The following is a 16,335-nucleotide window of genomic DNA, read 5'->3' as shown; positions in this document are numbered from 1 at the left end:
GTAGCAGACACACACAGAGTCTCCGAGTTTATGGAGAAAGTTCCCTCAGAAGAGGGAACCAAAGCAACCTGGGGAGGAGGAGGCAAGGAAGGATTGGCTGGGGAAAGTGGGCATAGGATAGAGAAGAGCTAGGTCTATAGGCGGAGGCCCAGGGCATGGAATGAAGCAGTTACGGAGATTTCTATCATCATGATATCCATGAGGACAAATTGATCATTGGCGGTACATAGAGGATGAACAGAGAGGGTCATTTTTGATCACGTAAGATACCAGCACCAGAAGTTCAGTGACTGCCTCTGAGCTGACTTGGGGAGACTTTGCCTCCTAGCTTCTGGGTGACCCCTTAATGTCACTCCCACTAAGGGTTAAAGGTGGAAGACCGACCCCCCTCCCCACCACCGCCGCCAGCCCTGAACCTCCACCACCTAAAAAAAAAAAAAAAAGTCACTGAAGGTAATTATACCACCATCTATTTAGCCGCTGAAGAATTTACTATTCAAGGAGATAGGACCCTGCCTCACCAGAGGCGTTGAACAGTCCAACACTATCACATTACCCAGATTGTATAAAGAGTATGAATGATTTCCGCTCACAGACCTCTAATGGAGGTATCTCTTTACAAAGCCCCTACTTGAGGCCAGTTGAATGCCTCAGCAGTGCCTCCGAAACCCCGCAGCCCTAATCCCTTTAGCAACAAAGATCTGTTTCTTTGCTTAGCATGAAGTAGGCCTCAGAGGCCTGTGTGTGTCTTCGCCTGTAGACCAGAAGCCTCCTGTTTACAATTTCCCTATTCCTGTTTTTAATGTTGTTCTGAGAGCAGCCACAAAGGGCTAGTTTTGTCCAGCAGGAACAAGGGAGCTATTAGAGAGAGACAGAGGAAGGAAGGAAGGGCGATCGCAGGGAGGACTCCTCCAGGGATTAGCAGACACAGCTGTTCCCGAAGGGAATCACAAACTAGGCTGTTTGTGATTTCCATCACAGCTACATTTTTAATATTTTGTTTCCTTAATTTTTTTTTTTTTCTGATCAGTTTCCTATCCACCATCTAAAGCGAGCATCTTGCTGCCATATTGATGGACTTAGGGATGTGTTTTGCTATGTGTACTTGGGATTTAGCTTTTCACTTCGGTGTTCTGCCACTCTGGGGTGGTGGTCTCCAGTGTGCCCTGAGGTCACAGACCTCCAGACTTCCGGGCACCTGGGGAAACCAATGGAGGGGACTGCTTTCACTTCTTGTCCCACAGTGGCAAACCGTCCGTTTTTTAGGCCATATCTGATTCATTTGGATCCCATAGACCCCCGCCTGTCTGCACACTGTCTAGACCCATTTTTCAAATGCAACTGATGTCCGTCCTCATATCTAACTGTTGTGTCAGAAGGCATATTACCTGTAGGTGAAGAGTCTGTCATACTCTGTATTGATAAAATGTCTTATTACAGTGACTTTAAGGAAACCGTGCATGGTTTCATCCTGAAAACAAATGTTTGTGTCACTGCGTAGTTATTGCCATGTATGTTTCTATCCAACAACAGTCTGTCCCCCTTTTATAGAGTTATGTTTCTCTTTTATTTAAAAATAATTTAATTTAATTTAAGAATTACCCAGTACACACATATCAACTATGAGGCCATGCATGTTTTTCTATTCCATGAGAGCCTGTCTCTCTCTCTCTCTTTTTTAAACTCCTTTTCCCTCTTCTCTTACCTTCCCCCTGTTAAAAATCTTAGCTCCTTGTATATCCTTCCACACCTAGGTCTGTGCTCAAATACTGATATGGAAAAAAAATATATTTGTTCAGGTTTGGGAGAATTACTGTTTGTAATTATGGTGTGGTTATATATTAGCTGCAGAGGAAATTGCATTTAATATAATATTTTTAACCTAACATGGTCTGTGCAAGTTTACTCTCCCGAGGAAGACTCTGGCTAAAGTTGCAGATGCCTGTGTATATGTCAGTTTCATTTTTTTTTTTTTTTTTTAAACCATCTTTGTTGTGTTTGACTTTTTCCTGGGGAGCTTTAGTCAAGATACAAATGACATTCTCAAATGTCCAGTCAGCCCACTGCCGACCCTTTGGGCTTTTGTTGCCTTTGGGGTACATTTCCGGACTTGAGCATCTTTAAGATCTGGCTGACATACTACTACTGTTACAGAAATATTCCTCCTGGTAGTCTCAAAAGTTAAGTGTATGCGGTTTCCTTTTGCAGGGGCCTGGGATGTGAGCTAATCTTTAAGTAAAGGAGAGAAGGGACAGTGATTAACATTCTCCCAATTCACTCAGGGACAGCTGTTCCAAACCCTTCCTTCCTGTTCAAAGGAGTAACTAGTTTTCAAGAGGAACTTAAAAAAAAAAAAATTTTTTTTTTAAGAAAGAAGAATATGGAGTTCTTCCAGGATTGCTCAATTTTTCTTTCTCTAAAGTAAAATAGTTCAAACCATGTGCCACTCCAAATGCACTTTCTGTATTCAACTTCACTGGAAATGTGGACCATAAGATAAGATGCCTAGCCTCTGGTATATTGTTTTTCAGAACTGGCCAGGAAGAAGCCACAATTTCAGCTGCTTTGATTTCCCCCATGCTTTTTAGAGAGGAATGCTAAGGATATTTTAGGGAACGTGAGCTTCCGCAAACCCCTGTCATCTAACAGCTCCTGTTGCATAGGCTTCTTTTGGTAGGATTATAGATTTGAGGTGGTGATTATCGTTTTGGTGGTAACGTGCATGCTGGGGGATCATTTTCTGATGAAAAAAAAATTTAAAGATGTCTTCCCATTCCAAGTATACGTTTAAGGTCCTATGAATTTTAATAAATGTTTTTATTTAAAAACATAAAATCACACAATATACGCACATCCTTTGGGTTATAAGTGTTAAGAATTTATTAGCCTATGCCAAGAACATGCCCTTGGAGGAGGGACATGCCTTGGTTGGAGGAAGAACTGTCTTCCTTCGCCTAGGAATGTGGTTTCTTTGATGAGAGTTGGTGGAAGTAATGTCCACAGAGCCATGATGGCGGGCGGGGATCTCTGAATCAGCCCTGACAGGGTGCGCGACAGACGTCGCAGTGCAAGCATCTTACATTCATAGATACTTAATGCATGCAATTATGTTGAAGATGATATATAGGACCCCTTTAAAACTATATAGTGTGTGTTAATTTGACTAACTCCATAGTTACATGTGCATCACAGTTGAATCACATTGTAGGTGCAGCAAAAGGAAAGATGCATTTGTCTTTCTGACTCTTCCTTTTGTCAGGATGCAATCTAGAAGAAGTATTAACCAAGAAGACAAAAAGGAAACTTGGTAAAACGTTAATTTTTTTCAAGATACATACTCTTTTAAAAGTAGAAACTGCTTTTGGGGGGCAAATCATAAAAATGCAAGTAACACAGAATCAAGGAAAGGAAAAACAAAAGTGGCTTTGCCCAAATTACACTTCCTGGTAACTACTATTTATGTGAGCTGTTAAAATTGAGAGAACTTGAGGGGCGCCTGGGTGGCTCAGGGGGTTAAAGCCTCTGCCTTTGGCTTGGGTCATGATCCCAGGGTCCTGGGATCGAGCCCCACATCGGGCTCTCTGCTCAGCAGGGAGCCTGCTTCTCTTTGCCTCTCTGCCTGCTTGTGATCTCTGTCTAGCAAAAAAAAAAAAAAAAAAAAGAGAACTTGATTCAGTGCTCCTGGGGCCTGAGTAAGGACTCCCTCTAAGTGATGCCAACTCAGTCCGTTGAAAAATGAAAAAAATTTTTTGAAACCGTTTTTTTCATGCATTTTTCCAGACAGTAGGAACAAAGAAGAGCATTGGGAGGGGGGTGTGCATCTGAGCTTCTGGGACCCCTGCTTTTTACTCTGTTACCTGTTTTATGTATTCCTATTCTGCTCAAGACTGTATTTGTGTTTTGGGGGTTGGGGCGAGAAGGTAGAAGAAAATCATTCTGATGCTGCCAAAATCTGTTGGAAAATAATAGTTTCATCTAGAGGATAGCAGTTTTAAAAAATGCATTACTTTTAATGCTGCATTGACTGGTAATATTTTATTTGGGCCTTATGTGAGTGAGGTTGCACTTAGGGCTATGAATAGATTATCGAAAAGGTGCAAACCTCAGAATTATACAGATTTTTAATCTTTCAAGGGTTGGACACGATTGGGAAAGCCTTTCTCATGTTGAGAATCAAGAGGAAAAAAAAACAGTGCTGAATGCTCTCACATGTGTCTGTGGTACAAATTACCCAGAGCTACGTGAACCGTTTTCTGTAGGAAGAGCTGTAAGTGGCTGTTCACATAGAACATTAACTTGGCGCTGTCGATAGCTGCTACCTCACTGTAGCAGATTACGGTCCAACAGATTACGTTTTTGTGGAGTGAAGGAATCAGAGATCTTCCTTCCTGTTATCGATTGTTCCCCTTTTCGCATTCTGATAAAACATTCTTTCCTTGGGTTTTAACCAGTGACATGGTGCAGAATTAGATCCACATGTGCTGATTTTTCCATTCTGTTTATTTCCAGTTGTTTTTTCTTTGAGTCTGAAGAAAGGGGAATTGAATGTCAATCTTGGGTTGCATACATCAAATCTGTTAGAGGATCTTTTAAATAACAAAGACTTCATCCTTGGTAACTATGAGTGCTGAGGTTACACTCAAATATTCATTATTATCCTTATATTCCTTTGCCTCTAAATTTCCAATAAGGTATCCTTTTGGACTGAAACTTTCCATGCTTAGTTTCAGCTCAAAGGTGAATTTATTTTGGAAAGTTCGTGCTAATTTAATTCAGGGACTTGGAAGGGATGTGAGAGTAAAAATATACCTTCTACTCTACAAATAAATGTTAAGACTTCGGTCATAGATAACGCCGGAGAAGCCAAGGAGCGGAACAATAAACAGGTCTCAGAAAATCTCTCTTAAAGTAAAGCAGGTTGAAGTGATTAACCACAAATTTCCTGCAGGCACCGAACAGCTTGGAGCTCCTCGAGGCTCTGTAGTCCCTTCTGAAGCTCAGTGGCCACAAGAGGGAATTTCGGGGCCTGGATGGATGGATGGAAGAGAGGAGAGATTTAGTTGGGATCCAGGGGGACTCCTCTGTGGTCTACAAAGTCCTAAAACACACTGATTATTGTCGAAAGCTTTTCTTTGGCCACAAAAGCTAGTTGAAATGTCACAAAAACAAAATCACCCAAGCCTGTAACGTGATGTTTGTGAATATCCCTACGATGTTGAGATGTAATGCTCTAGAACAAGGTCTCTCTACCTCAGTAGTGTCAGCGTTTTGGGTGGATCAGTTCTGTGTTGGGGGTGTGGGTGCTGCTGGGTGCATTGTGGGTGTGTCGTAGCGCCCCTGGCCTCCACCCGCCAGATGCCAGGAACAAGGTGCTCTTCTCCCACCCCACCGCCCCCGCTCCTCCTGCTCCATTCCTCCCTGTCCCAATGGTAACAATTAAAAATTTCTCCAGACATTGTCAAAAACATTCTTGGTGTAGGGCATAGCTGCCAGCTGAAAACAGCTGGTAGGACTTTGGAGTTTAGACCCATCTGAACAAGGTGTTTACATGAGAAGGGAGTCCATGCAGTAGGAAATCTGTCATTTCAAATGAAGTCTTCCTAAAAAAGCAGAGTTGGCATTGCCAAGAAGTAGCTGCCCTCCCTGACTTGTGCCTTTTATCCTCTCTCTCTTTTGCTGCTTTTGGGGCCTAGATCAATGCATCTTAAATTTTTTTTTTCCTCTGGAATAGTTGCTTTTTTTTTTTTTTTTTAAAGATTTTATTTATTTATTTGACAGACAGAGATCACAAGTAGGCAGAGAGGCAGGCAGAGAGAGAGGAGGAAGCAGGCTCCCTGCTGAGCAGAGAGCCCGATGCCGGACTCAATCCCAGGACCCTGAGATCATGACCTGAGCCGAAGGTAGCGGCTTAACCCACTGAGCCACCCAGGCGCCCTGGAATAGTTGCTTTTCTAATGAAGCTTTTCCTGAACCCTCAAGGATTTCCATCTTAGAAGGAATTCACTGCTATCACTATGATACTTTTTTAAAAAGTAATCTCTTTGCCCAATATGGGGCTCAAACTCACCACTCAGATGAAGAATCACGTGCTCTACTGACTGAGCCAGACACGTGTCCCTCATTGTTATACTTTGTAATGTAAAGAAGAGCATCCAGTGACTCCCCCAGCAAAAGCTAGTGCCAGTCATAGCTGATATAACCCAGCATGCCCGTGCCCTCAGCTCTAGAAGCTTGTGTGCCTTTTCCATCTTTATAATTCCACTCTGTGAGGGGTACTGTTCATACCCTCGTTTTTCCAGGGAAGGAATTAAGGCACAGTGAAGTGAACTAACTGGTCCAAAATCTCATAGAAGTAACACAAAGTGGTTTCGAACTTGGGGTCCTGAGCCTACCTTCTTTCTTTCTTTCTTTCTTTTTAAAGATTTTATTTATTTGTTTGATAGAAAGAGGCATTGAGAGAGGGAATACAAGCAGGGGGAGTGGGAGAGGGAGAAGCAGGCTTCCCACTGAGCAGGGAGCCTGATGCGGGGCTCGATCCCAGGATCCTGGGATCATGACCTGAGCCGAAGGCAGACGCTCAACCGACTGAGCCACTCAGGCGCCCCCTGAGCCTACCTTCTTAACAGCTCTGCCATCCTCTCTGTCCATACACACCCCGGAAGGCCTCCTCACAACTATTATATGACAGACCTTCGAAATCTGCCTCTAAGAATCCAGATATTACAAGAGACCCATACTGTATTTTGAGTAATGTGATGATGAACGTAGTATAATTCCTGCTCGCAGTGTGGCCAGCCAGTGGCCAGACGATGTGAACGGGTGTGAAGACCACAGAAGAGTGCACTATCTGCAGAGTGACTCTAATGAAAGTACAAACTGAGGGCTGTTGGAGGAAAGAGGCTGTATAGATGATTTAACCTGGAAGAGGAGGAAAGCATGTAAACTCCTTGCAGGACAGTACTAGACGCCTCCTATGAGACCGTGTTGTATGGCGGGCACCATGTTAGGTGGGAGGGACCACCCTTCCAGTCCAGTGGAAGTGACAGAATGAGTCAGATGATCATATACACTTAGGTGGGAGATGCGAAATTTCTACAGGACAAGGTACCATGAGAGTATCTAAAAGAGAGAGGACTAATATTTTTGAAGAGGGAGAGGTCTGGGAAAGTTTTCCTGAGGAAATGATGACTGACCTGGGGTCTGAAGGGTGAGTAGGCATCCTTGCATTAGCCAAGTACAAGGGGCATATGTACATCTGAGCATGTGTGTGTATGCACATTGTGGGGGTAAGATATGTAAAGATACTTGAGGTAGAGAGACCAGCAGGTGCACAGGTGTTGAGGTTAAAGAGAATGCAAGGAGCATGAGCCACTAGAAGCCAGTGAGACTTGAAGGCAGAGAGTGAGGGAGGCAGAGCGGCAGGATCTCGTGGGCCATGCTAAAGATTTTAGTCTTTATTGGAAGAGCAATGGGACATCATTAAGGGATTTGAGGGAGATGGGTGACATCATCTGATTGGAGTTTTCAAAAGATCCCCCTGGCTACAGTATACAGAATGGGTTGAAAGGAGCCAGAATAGATTTGGGGCGATTGTGATTGTTCAGATGAGACAGAACATAGCACAGAGGCCTAGAGTGTATTTGTTTTGTTCTTTTTCACTGAAATGTTTTGCTCTTTTATAAGCCAAAAGAATTTTCCATTATAAATAAATACGAGGATGCCTAGGTGTCTCAGTTGGTTAAACATCTGCCTTTGGCTCAGGTCATGATCTCAGGGTCCTGGGATCCAGCCCCGCATTGGGCCTCCTGTTCAGTGGGACCCTGCTTCTCCCTCTGCCTACAGCTCCTCCCTTTTGCTTGTTCTCTCTCTATCTCTCTCTCAAATAAATAAATAAAATCTTTAAAAAATTGTTTTAAAGATTTTATTTATTTATCTGACAGACAGAGATCACAAGTAGGCAGAGAGGCAGGCAGAGAGAGATGAAGGGGAAGCAGGCTCCCCACCGAGCAGAGAGCCTGACACAGGGCTTGATCCCAGGACCCTGAGATCATGACCTGAGCCAAAGGCAGAGGCTCAACCCACTGAGCCACCCAGGTGCCCCTAAATTTTTTTTTAAAATAATAAATAAATACAAATAGAGTAGAATCCCATTTTCAGCCAGGTGATTCTTTGCCTCTCTCTTAGCTTTTGGTGGTTGATGGCAATCCCTGGCATTCCTTGATGTGTAGATAGATTACTCCAGCATCTGGCCCTATCTGCACGTAGCACCCTCCTCTCTGTGTGTCTTGGTGTCTTTCCTTTCCTCTCTGTGTGTCTTGGTGTCAGTAGATTTAGGGCCCACCCTCATCCAGTGTGGTCTCATCTTTATTTAATTAATTAAAGCTGCCAAGATCGTATTTCCTAATAAAGTCACATTCTGAGGTTCCAGGTAGACATGGAGTCTGGGGTGGACACTCTTCATCCCAGAATACAGAGAGTCTTGACACTGTCAGAATGTTGCTGGTGAGCCTGTTTTTAATCAGACGAGATCTGCAATGAGTTCTTCCACAAGAGCATCCTGAAGTGAAATCAATTGCACAAGAGCGAGCGGCCTTTTCCTTTAGACAGGCAGTGACACTCTGGTTGCCCTAACTTGCTTTGGACATTTATCTTATCTGGCTCGTTCCCATACACGGTTGAGTTTGTGGCCCCAGACTTAGATGAAAAAGTGAACAACGTTACAACGTGGAAAGAACTAGAGTCTGCTGGAGAGCATGTACCAAGGAGACCCAGTTTAGTAAACATTGCTGAATAGGAGGTGCCTCTGTGAGAAAAATGCAGCAGGGTGGTTCTGGCAGCTTCCTCTCTGGAACACCACAGATGATGTCTATTACATCCTCATGCATCAGCCATTACCTTGGAAATAGGCCATCCTAACAGCATGTCAAGGAAGTTGTTAGAGGGAATTATTTTAGCCAGAAGAGATGTCTGCAAAGCAATCTGTTCCAGCCTACTGTGTCATGGAGTGGTCCCCATGTCCCTGATTTTTTGCTAGAAATGCAGCAGCAACCAGCATGATGACTACACCTGTCATGAGCTAATAGTGCAATTCCTGCCAAGGTTTGCACTTGGGTTCCATTAACAGGATAGAGGAGACCTTCCAGGGAAGCGTGTTAATGTTTAACCCTTTACCCACAAATTCTTTCTCTCTCCAGGAGAAACCTGCCACTTGCCAAACCACCACCAAGCCAAGCCATTTGGGATTTGGCTTTTGCTCTTCAGCTTTTTTTTTTTTTTTTTTTTTTTTTTTTTTTGGTTTGGGAGGCAGACTAGAGGAAGGAAAGTTAATAGAAACTGACCTTCAAGGGGAAAGTCCGTAGGCTTCAAAAAAAAAAAAAAAAATCAAGGAAGAATGAAGTGGAGCTGTGGCCTGGAAAGTATTCATTGGCAGAAATGATATAAAGCTGAGATGAGAACCAAATCTCGTTAGTGTCAAATGTCTCCTTTCTCTCCAGCTGCAGACAGAGCAGAACCTAGAGATGTCTGGGTGGGAGGTTAGCAGATCTGAAACTTCCCAATAACCATCTGCTGTTTCTGTGTTTAGCAAGGGGTGAGGGCAGTTTTTAGGTGCGGGTCTATTTCACTATGAATGTTTCTCCGTGGGCCATAGTGGGGTCATAGTGCTCCTTATCAGCTCAGGGTTGGAATAGGTGTAGTAAATTGGTATGGGGGCTAATGGTTACGTTATTATTTGTTGAGGAGGAGCAGATTACCCGAAAGCATGGCTCCCGGTGAAGGCTGAGGCTTAGGTGAGAGTTTGGAAACCAGAGCTCACGGGTCTGGGGGACCTGGGGGAGCAAAGTTTGGGGTTTAGAAGATGAGTTATGGGGAGTATCAGGGAATGAAGAAACTCTAAAGTGGAGGCTTTGTGCTGAGAGAAGATACCAGTACATAGGACACAGTTTTGCACAGGAAGTATTTGTGGAAGGGGTGAATGAACTGAGAAATTACATCGCAGTCTCTTGGGACTGGGGAGAGTTTACTTTTTTCTTTTATGTGAAAGGGAGGACTCCCATTGCTAGGAAGGATATGCCTGATATATTTAAATATCTTAAAATTACTTCTAATTATGTAAGTGATGCAGAAGTACATTGTTCCTTTTTTCTCTTTTCTTTCTCTTTCTCTCTCTTTTTTTTTTTTTTTTTTTTTTAAGAGGAAGAGAGGATGGGGGAGAAGAAGAAGGTGAACCTGAACAGGTTCCACCCCCAGCATGGAGCCCAGTATGGGGCTCAATCTCAAAATCCTGGGATCACGACCTGAGCCCAAGTCAAGAGTGGGACACTCAATTGACTGAGCTGCCCAGGCACCCCCACCCCGACTTTTTTCCAGAAATACATTGTTTTTATAAACAAAGTCAGAAAATTTCACTTAAGAAGGTCTCCTTTATCTGTTCCCCCAAATCTCGGGTAAATGTGTGTATGTGTGTGATGGTTCTAGGGAATTTCCAGGAATCATCTTTGCTGGAAGCATTTTCACTGCATAACAAATTGGCCATAAGGCAGTTCTCCCTTAAAAGATGAAAAATAACTTGGTTGATAGTTTGGTTTGACAGTGGCTGGTTTAATCAACTGGTTGACAGTTTGGGTTCATTTTTCCATTGATAGGGTATTCCCATGATTATACTTTATAAATCTTAGCCATCAGAATGGACTCTACACTGTCACAGAGCTTTGAGCCCACATTTCCTAGAGGACTTTAGAACATCTGTCAGCCTTCCAATGTGATCATCTACCAACAACGAACACCAGTGTAGAAGGCTTACACAGTGCAGTACAAAGTTAGGTACCAGTAAATGTTCTAGAATTTGGAAACTGACACCCCTCTTGATAAGAAAGAAATATTAGAGAAAAAGCTGTGATGCAGAATGAGGAGATGGACCAAGAAACAAAAAGGATGTATAATACCATGAGCAAAAAACTTTGAAGGCAAGTGCTTGAGGACAATCAACAAAATGAAATCAGTTATTTGTATAGTATTATCATGAATCTGCACTATAGGTTTTGAATGTATTCAAATATTTTGTGTTGTGCAATAAAGTCTTTAATTTTGGCATTCATTTTTCATCATGTCCTTCTTTTAAAAAAATTTATTTATTTATTTATTTGACACAGAGAGAGATCATAAGTAAGCAGAGAGACAGAGAGAGGGCAGGGAGGCAGGCTCCCCGCTGAGCGGAGAGCCTGATACGGGGCTTGATCCCAGGACCCTGAGACCATGACCTGAGCTGAAGGCAGAGGCCTAACCCACTGAGCCACCCAGGCACCCCTCATCATGTCCTTTTTAATAAATGTCACTCTTTTATTATTTTCATGATTTTATGTTTGATGGCAAAATTACCTTAAAGCCAATTAGTTATGCAGCAAAAATGTTTGCAGTGAAAATGCTTACAGTTAAATCGCTTGTGTCAAAGATGCTTGTGGGAAAAATACTGGATGTGAGGTGTGAGTATGTATGCGCTGCTGCCCTGCAGACCCAAATCTACTTGTGTTTGTGATGGCTGGGTATATTGTGGCAATTGTCCTGGCTTAGGCAGGGGATAGAATTTGTCTCTGTTGTGTGATAAGGGATTGTTTTTCCCTTCCATCTGAGCTGAGGCTGGAGCCTCCATCAGTGGGCTCTAACCCACCCACTCTATTAAGTGACAAAGAACAGTGGTTCTATTTTAGATACAGAAGGAATCAGGTCACTTTGGGGATCTCTTGTCAACCCAAGGCTTTTTGGTTTTCTGCACTGTTCATCAAATTGCTGTCCCCTCTTTGGTGCCCTGTCTTGCACAGCATAAAGTTTGCACATCATTCATGGACCAATTTAATATCTCATCACTAACATCCTCATGATCTTGAAAGCATTCTGTAACATATTATCTCTGCAGGTAACAATGGGCATCTTGCCATTTCTTACCATTTCTGTGTGTGGCCAGACTGCATACTCCTGAACCAGTGAGTTTGCTGCTGAAGAGACAGGGTAAAGAGGTTATTAGCAATGAAAATATTTTCCTTTCACTGCATCTTTTGAAACACTGGGATTGCTGGTTTGCATTTTTGTTTTTGTTTTTAATGCTCTTAATAAAAACTCCTCCATGATTACTTCTAAAGGTACCATTTACAGCTTCTTAAGTCTTCAAAGTTGACACCAGGCGATGTGTTATCAGTTTTCCCATCTTCTCTTGTCATCTCTACAGACCTCTTTCAGGCGACTCAGTTTACTGAAACAAAATTTTGAGTTCCAGAAGACTCCTTCTTAATATGCCTCTCATATTTTTATTTGCCTTGCATATTCCTGTCCAGGGCCAGGAATCTTCAAAGAAAAGGCTTGCCAGTGTTATGTCACTAAAGAAATCAAAGTTTTCTTTCTTCTTTTCTTTTTTAATTCACTGAATCTAAATTACTCATAAATTTCTTGCTTTGTATACTGAAATCCCCTCAAATTATACTAAGTAGCACTGTACTACTGAATCTGTTTTGGCTTAGGTTTTGGGGAATGTCAGGTTTTTAAACTTTTTTTTTTTTTAAGATTTTATTTATTTATTTGACATAGAGAGAGAGAGACATAGTGAGAGAGGGAACACAAGAAGGGGGAGTGGGAGAGGGAGAAGCAGGCTTCCCGCTAAGCAGGGAGCCCGATGTGGGGCTTGATCCCAGTAACCCGGGATCATGACTTGAGCAAAGGCAGACGCCCAACGACTGAGCCACCCAGGCACCCCTTTTTATTTTCCCCGGTTGTACCTCTGTGCCACCTTCACTTGGTAAGTGAAGCTAACAGCTCTTTTTCTCCTTATGCTGCCTAAGTGCACAGGCTCTTGAGTCAAAGAGGTGACTCCGGAGTCTTGCTCCACCGCTTAACGGCTGTGATCGGGGTTGTCATTTAAAATGTTGGCACCCTAAGTTTATCACCTGTAGGTGCTGGTAATGATAGTATCTGCATTGTAAGTAACTGTGAGACTTACTGAGGTGCAGTGTCTGTAAAACGAAATGCCAGGCACAGGGTCAGAGCTCAGAAAAGAGGGTGAAGATGATGGGGACGACATTATCGAGTATGTGAGAAATCCTGAGGCAGGATGCTGAGAGGGGAAGGAGCCAGGACGGGCCAGGACGGGCAGCAAGTAATTGCTACTTCTCCTAATCCCTAGTTTTGTCTGGCAGTGCTCTCCCTCCAGACACACAGGGGATGAGTCTGGAACTTCTTTTGATACTTTTAGGTCGTTTCCTAGAAAGCTTTAGGGCCAAGACCCACCCTAGACAAGATTTTCTAAAAACCCAGAGTTCTTTTTATAAATTGGGTGAAATACATATCACAGCCTTCCCCCCCCCCCCTCACTCTTCCTTCTTGCTGAAAAACTGCACATCCCGGTTTTAAGGGAGCTTCCAGGAGCTGCTTCAGTAGAACGGATGTGAGAGCCCATGTCCTGGTGATTCACTGAAGGTTGTGGTTGGCCGAGGGTCACAGAGACAGTTAGCTAAGGCAATTAAAAATCATTGTGGAGGGGCATCTGAGTGGCTCAGTGGGTTAAAGCCTCTGCCTTCAGCTCAGGGTCCTGGGATCGAGCCCCGTATCAGGCTCTCTGCTCAGTGGGGCGCCTGCTTCCTCCTCCTCCTCTCTCTCTCTCTGCCTGCCTCTCCACCTACTTGTGATCTCTCTCTCTCTCTCTCTGATAAATAAATAAAATCTTCAAAAAAATCATTGTGGAACTCAAGACCTGCGAAGTCTCTAATTTAGCCCACGTTGCTAAAACTGCCGAGTTGCAGTCTTATTTGTGTCAGCTGTTGATAATTTTCTCTGAGATCACTTTACATAACTCAAGAGAATAGAAAGAGGGTGCAAATGTATCTCTGAGAAAAGTATTTCTATGGCCCACTCCACCCAGCCCAGATATACAGCAGTTGCCAGAGCCAACATGATCTATTGCAAGATTTCTGGCCATGCTGATGTGGTGAATAGCGGGTTTGAGTTTGAGTGATTTCCTCTCTTTCTCTATTCTGTTTTCATCTTCTGCCTTGGCCCGAGCACCTGAGAACCCATGGAAACTATTGTGCTATGCTAGTGGTTTCCAAGCTTTTAGAGATGTTGTTTTTCCTTGATCAATCTACAGGCAGGACCTAGAGGTGGGAGTAGACACGCATTGGGCATAACTCTGGAACACAGTTTGAAAACCAGTGTAATAGTTGGCTTTATGCAAAATCCAAATGAGCAGAAATACCATTTGACTCTAAGACCGTGAATTCTTCCCCAAGATGAATTTGCTCTGCAGCTCGACTGGTGGCCCACTCAGCTTTGCAGCTCACAGAAAATAAGCTGTTTCTTATCAGGCAGTGGAATTATTTTTAAAGGGTTATCAGACAGGTTTCCTTCTGGTCCATTGCTGTCATGTTTAAGTTGGACTAGCAGAGCTGAAACCTCATTGCTGCCATTGCCTGAGCCTCCCATTGTGTATACTATGTGCTCGCTTTTTCCTTTCTTTGTCCAGGAGGAAATCAGTCTTCCTCACAAGCATATTGAATGAGTGGCATGAAATTCTTGGGGATCTCTTCCCCTATTTATTTGTAGAACTAAAATACATGCAAAACTTGGTCAAGGATTTTTGTTTCATTCTGATTTGAAAGCTTGTGGTTGAAAAGACTGGGAGAAGGAGGAGGGAGAAGGGTCAAGGGTGCTGTCATAGAAGAGACCGTGAACTGGGAAAGGACAGTGTGATGGGGTTGGAGACTCATGTGAGGTTAGAGGAGAGTAGAGGGGAGGCTGACCCAGTTGGTATACAAAGATGGTGATCCCCTGGGAACTGGCAAAAATGAGTTCCCCTTCACAGAAAGGGGATTGCTTCTCGGCTGACTGGGGCACTGGTGAAGGGTGTCGGGATCTGTACCAGACATGGCCTAATATCTAGCGTGTGTTGCCCGAAGCAACGTATTGGGATCGGTATTTGGGCTAGAGTGTAATTCCGAGCCACTGCATTTCCTTTCATGTGGAACATGTTGCTATAATGAGAAGAGAAGATGAACAAAACCGTCCCATGACCATCTCCAGAATCTCTTCACAGCAGCTTTTTGTGCCAGCCTCTTCTGGTCTTTGCCTTGGGCTGAATAATGGCAGGCCTGGCACAAATTCCTGCCTGTGGGTGAGAATTCCCTGGCCTCCGTGTCCGGTGTCTCCTGCCCCACCTTAACTTACTTGTTCAGATGGTTATGCCCTTGGCACAGACCTCAGTGGATATATTTCTGATTCACACTGAGTGAAGGTGGCTATGCTCTATAGGTGGCAAGCAAAAAACTAGGGGCAAAGACTTACTGGCAAACTTGATAAATGTGCTTATGTTTCCACCCTTCTTCCCAATGGAAATTGTCTATGGAAGTGACCATGTGTCGCTTGTGATTGTTACTGTATGTGTTAATTTCTTCAGCTGCATTTTAGGGTCCTGCATTTCACAGCAGGGAGCCAAACTCATCTTCTCGTGGTTTGATGGCTTTTCGAGTAGAGCTAGAGACAGGCATTTCCATTTGTGTTTCCTTGCTGCGCCCATTTGCAGCCTTGGTTCCGCGTCTGGTGCACCATTGGCACTAAACACCATGCCTGGAATGAAGGTTGTAATAGGTGGATGGAGGGAGGCAAGGAAGGAAGAAAGCAAGCAAGCTGGCTGAAGAGAAAGGAGGAAAGTTGCATGGATAGCTTGTGATAGAAGAGTGATTTTCAAACTTGAGAGTTTGAAAGAATCCCCAGCAGAGCTCCTTATTGAAAAAATGTAGATCCCTGAGCCCCACTCCCAAGAAACTTCAGTTCACCACTCAGTACTCTTGACAGGGGACCCTGGTGATTTTGACGCAAGTAGTCCGCGGGCCTCACACTGAGAGAACCGTTGTTATAAAAGCTGTGAATGTGACTCATCCATTCTCCCTCCAGAGCATGACAGTGGGTATATCAGTCTCTACAAATGTTTTCCAGAGTTACAGTCATCACTCTCTATGGAGAAGGAAAGAGTTGTTTCTGGAATTAGGCAACACGCTGGTGAGGGGAGAAGCTGATGGACCATTTCTGCTTTCAGAGGGATGTAAGGACGTAGTCATGCCTGAAAGGCCCACGTCTTTTATCCCACAGGTAACCTCATCACTGTCCACCTGATATTTTTCCCTTTCCTGGGGTTCTTTGCTTTCCTTCGCATTAAAACCAACTGCACGTCACCTGATGGGATGCTGGAAACAAGAAAATAAAGTGTCATAAATTGATACTTTGCAGACGTCCCTACGGCTGGAGTTTATTTGGCTGCTTACTCAGGATGGAGATGTTCTACAATCGTGCCGCAGGTGT

General features: G+C 43.7%; 1 protein-coding gene across 5 annotated transcripts in view; it reads left to right on the top strand.

Annotated features, from left to right (window-relative positions):
* LOC309862014 (uncharacterized protein) overlaps positions 1-16,335 on the top strand; it is a 368,153-nt gene that overhangs the window by 148,998 nt on the left and 202,820 nt on the right. For 2 of the 5 annotated variants that reach the window (XM_082725311.1, XM_082725312.1), the window contains one exon: positions 15,973-16,125. The exons of the other annotated variants lie outside the window; for them this stretch is intronic. In XM_082725311.1, the coding sequence (XP_082581437.1) occupies positions 16,093-16,125 (33 nt within the window). In that variant the 5' untranslated portion in view covers positions 15,973-16,092. The remainder of the gene's footprint in view (positions 1-15,972; positions 16,126-16,335) is intronic. 5 annotated transcript variants of the gene reach the window in all.

This window comes from Mustela nivalis (assembly GCF_964662115.1).
Source record: "Mustela nivalis genome assembly, chromosome: 3".
Classification (NCBI taxonomy): Eukaryota; Metazoa; Chordata; class Mammalia; order Carnivora; family Mustelidae; genus Mustela; species Mustela nivalis.
This window is presented reverse-complemented; position numbering and strand designations above follow the sequence as displayed.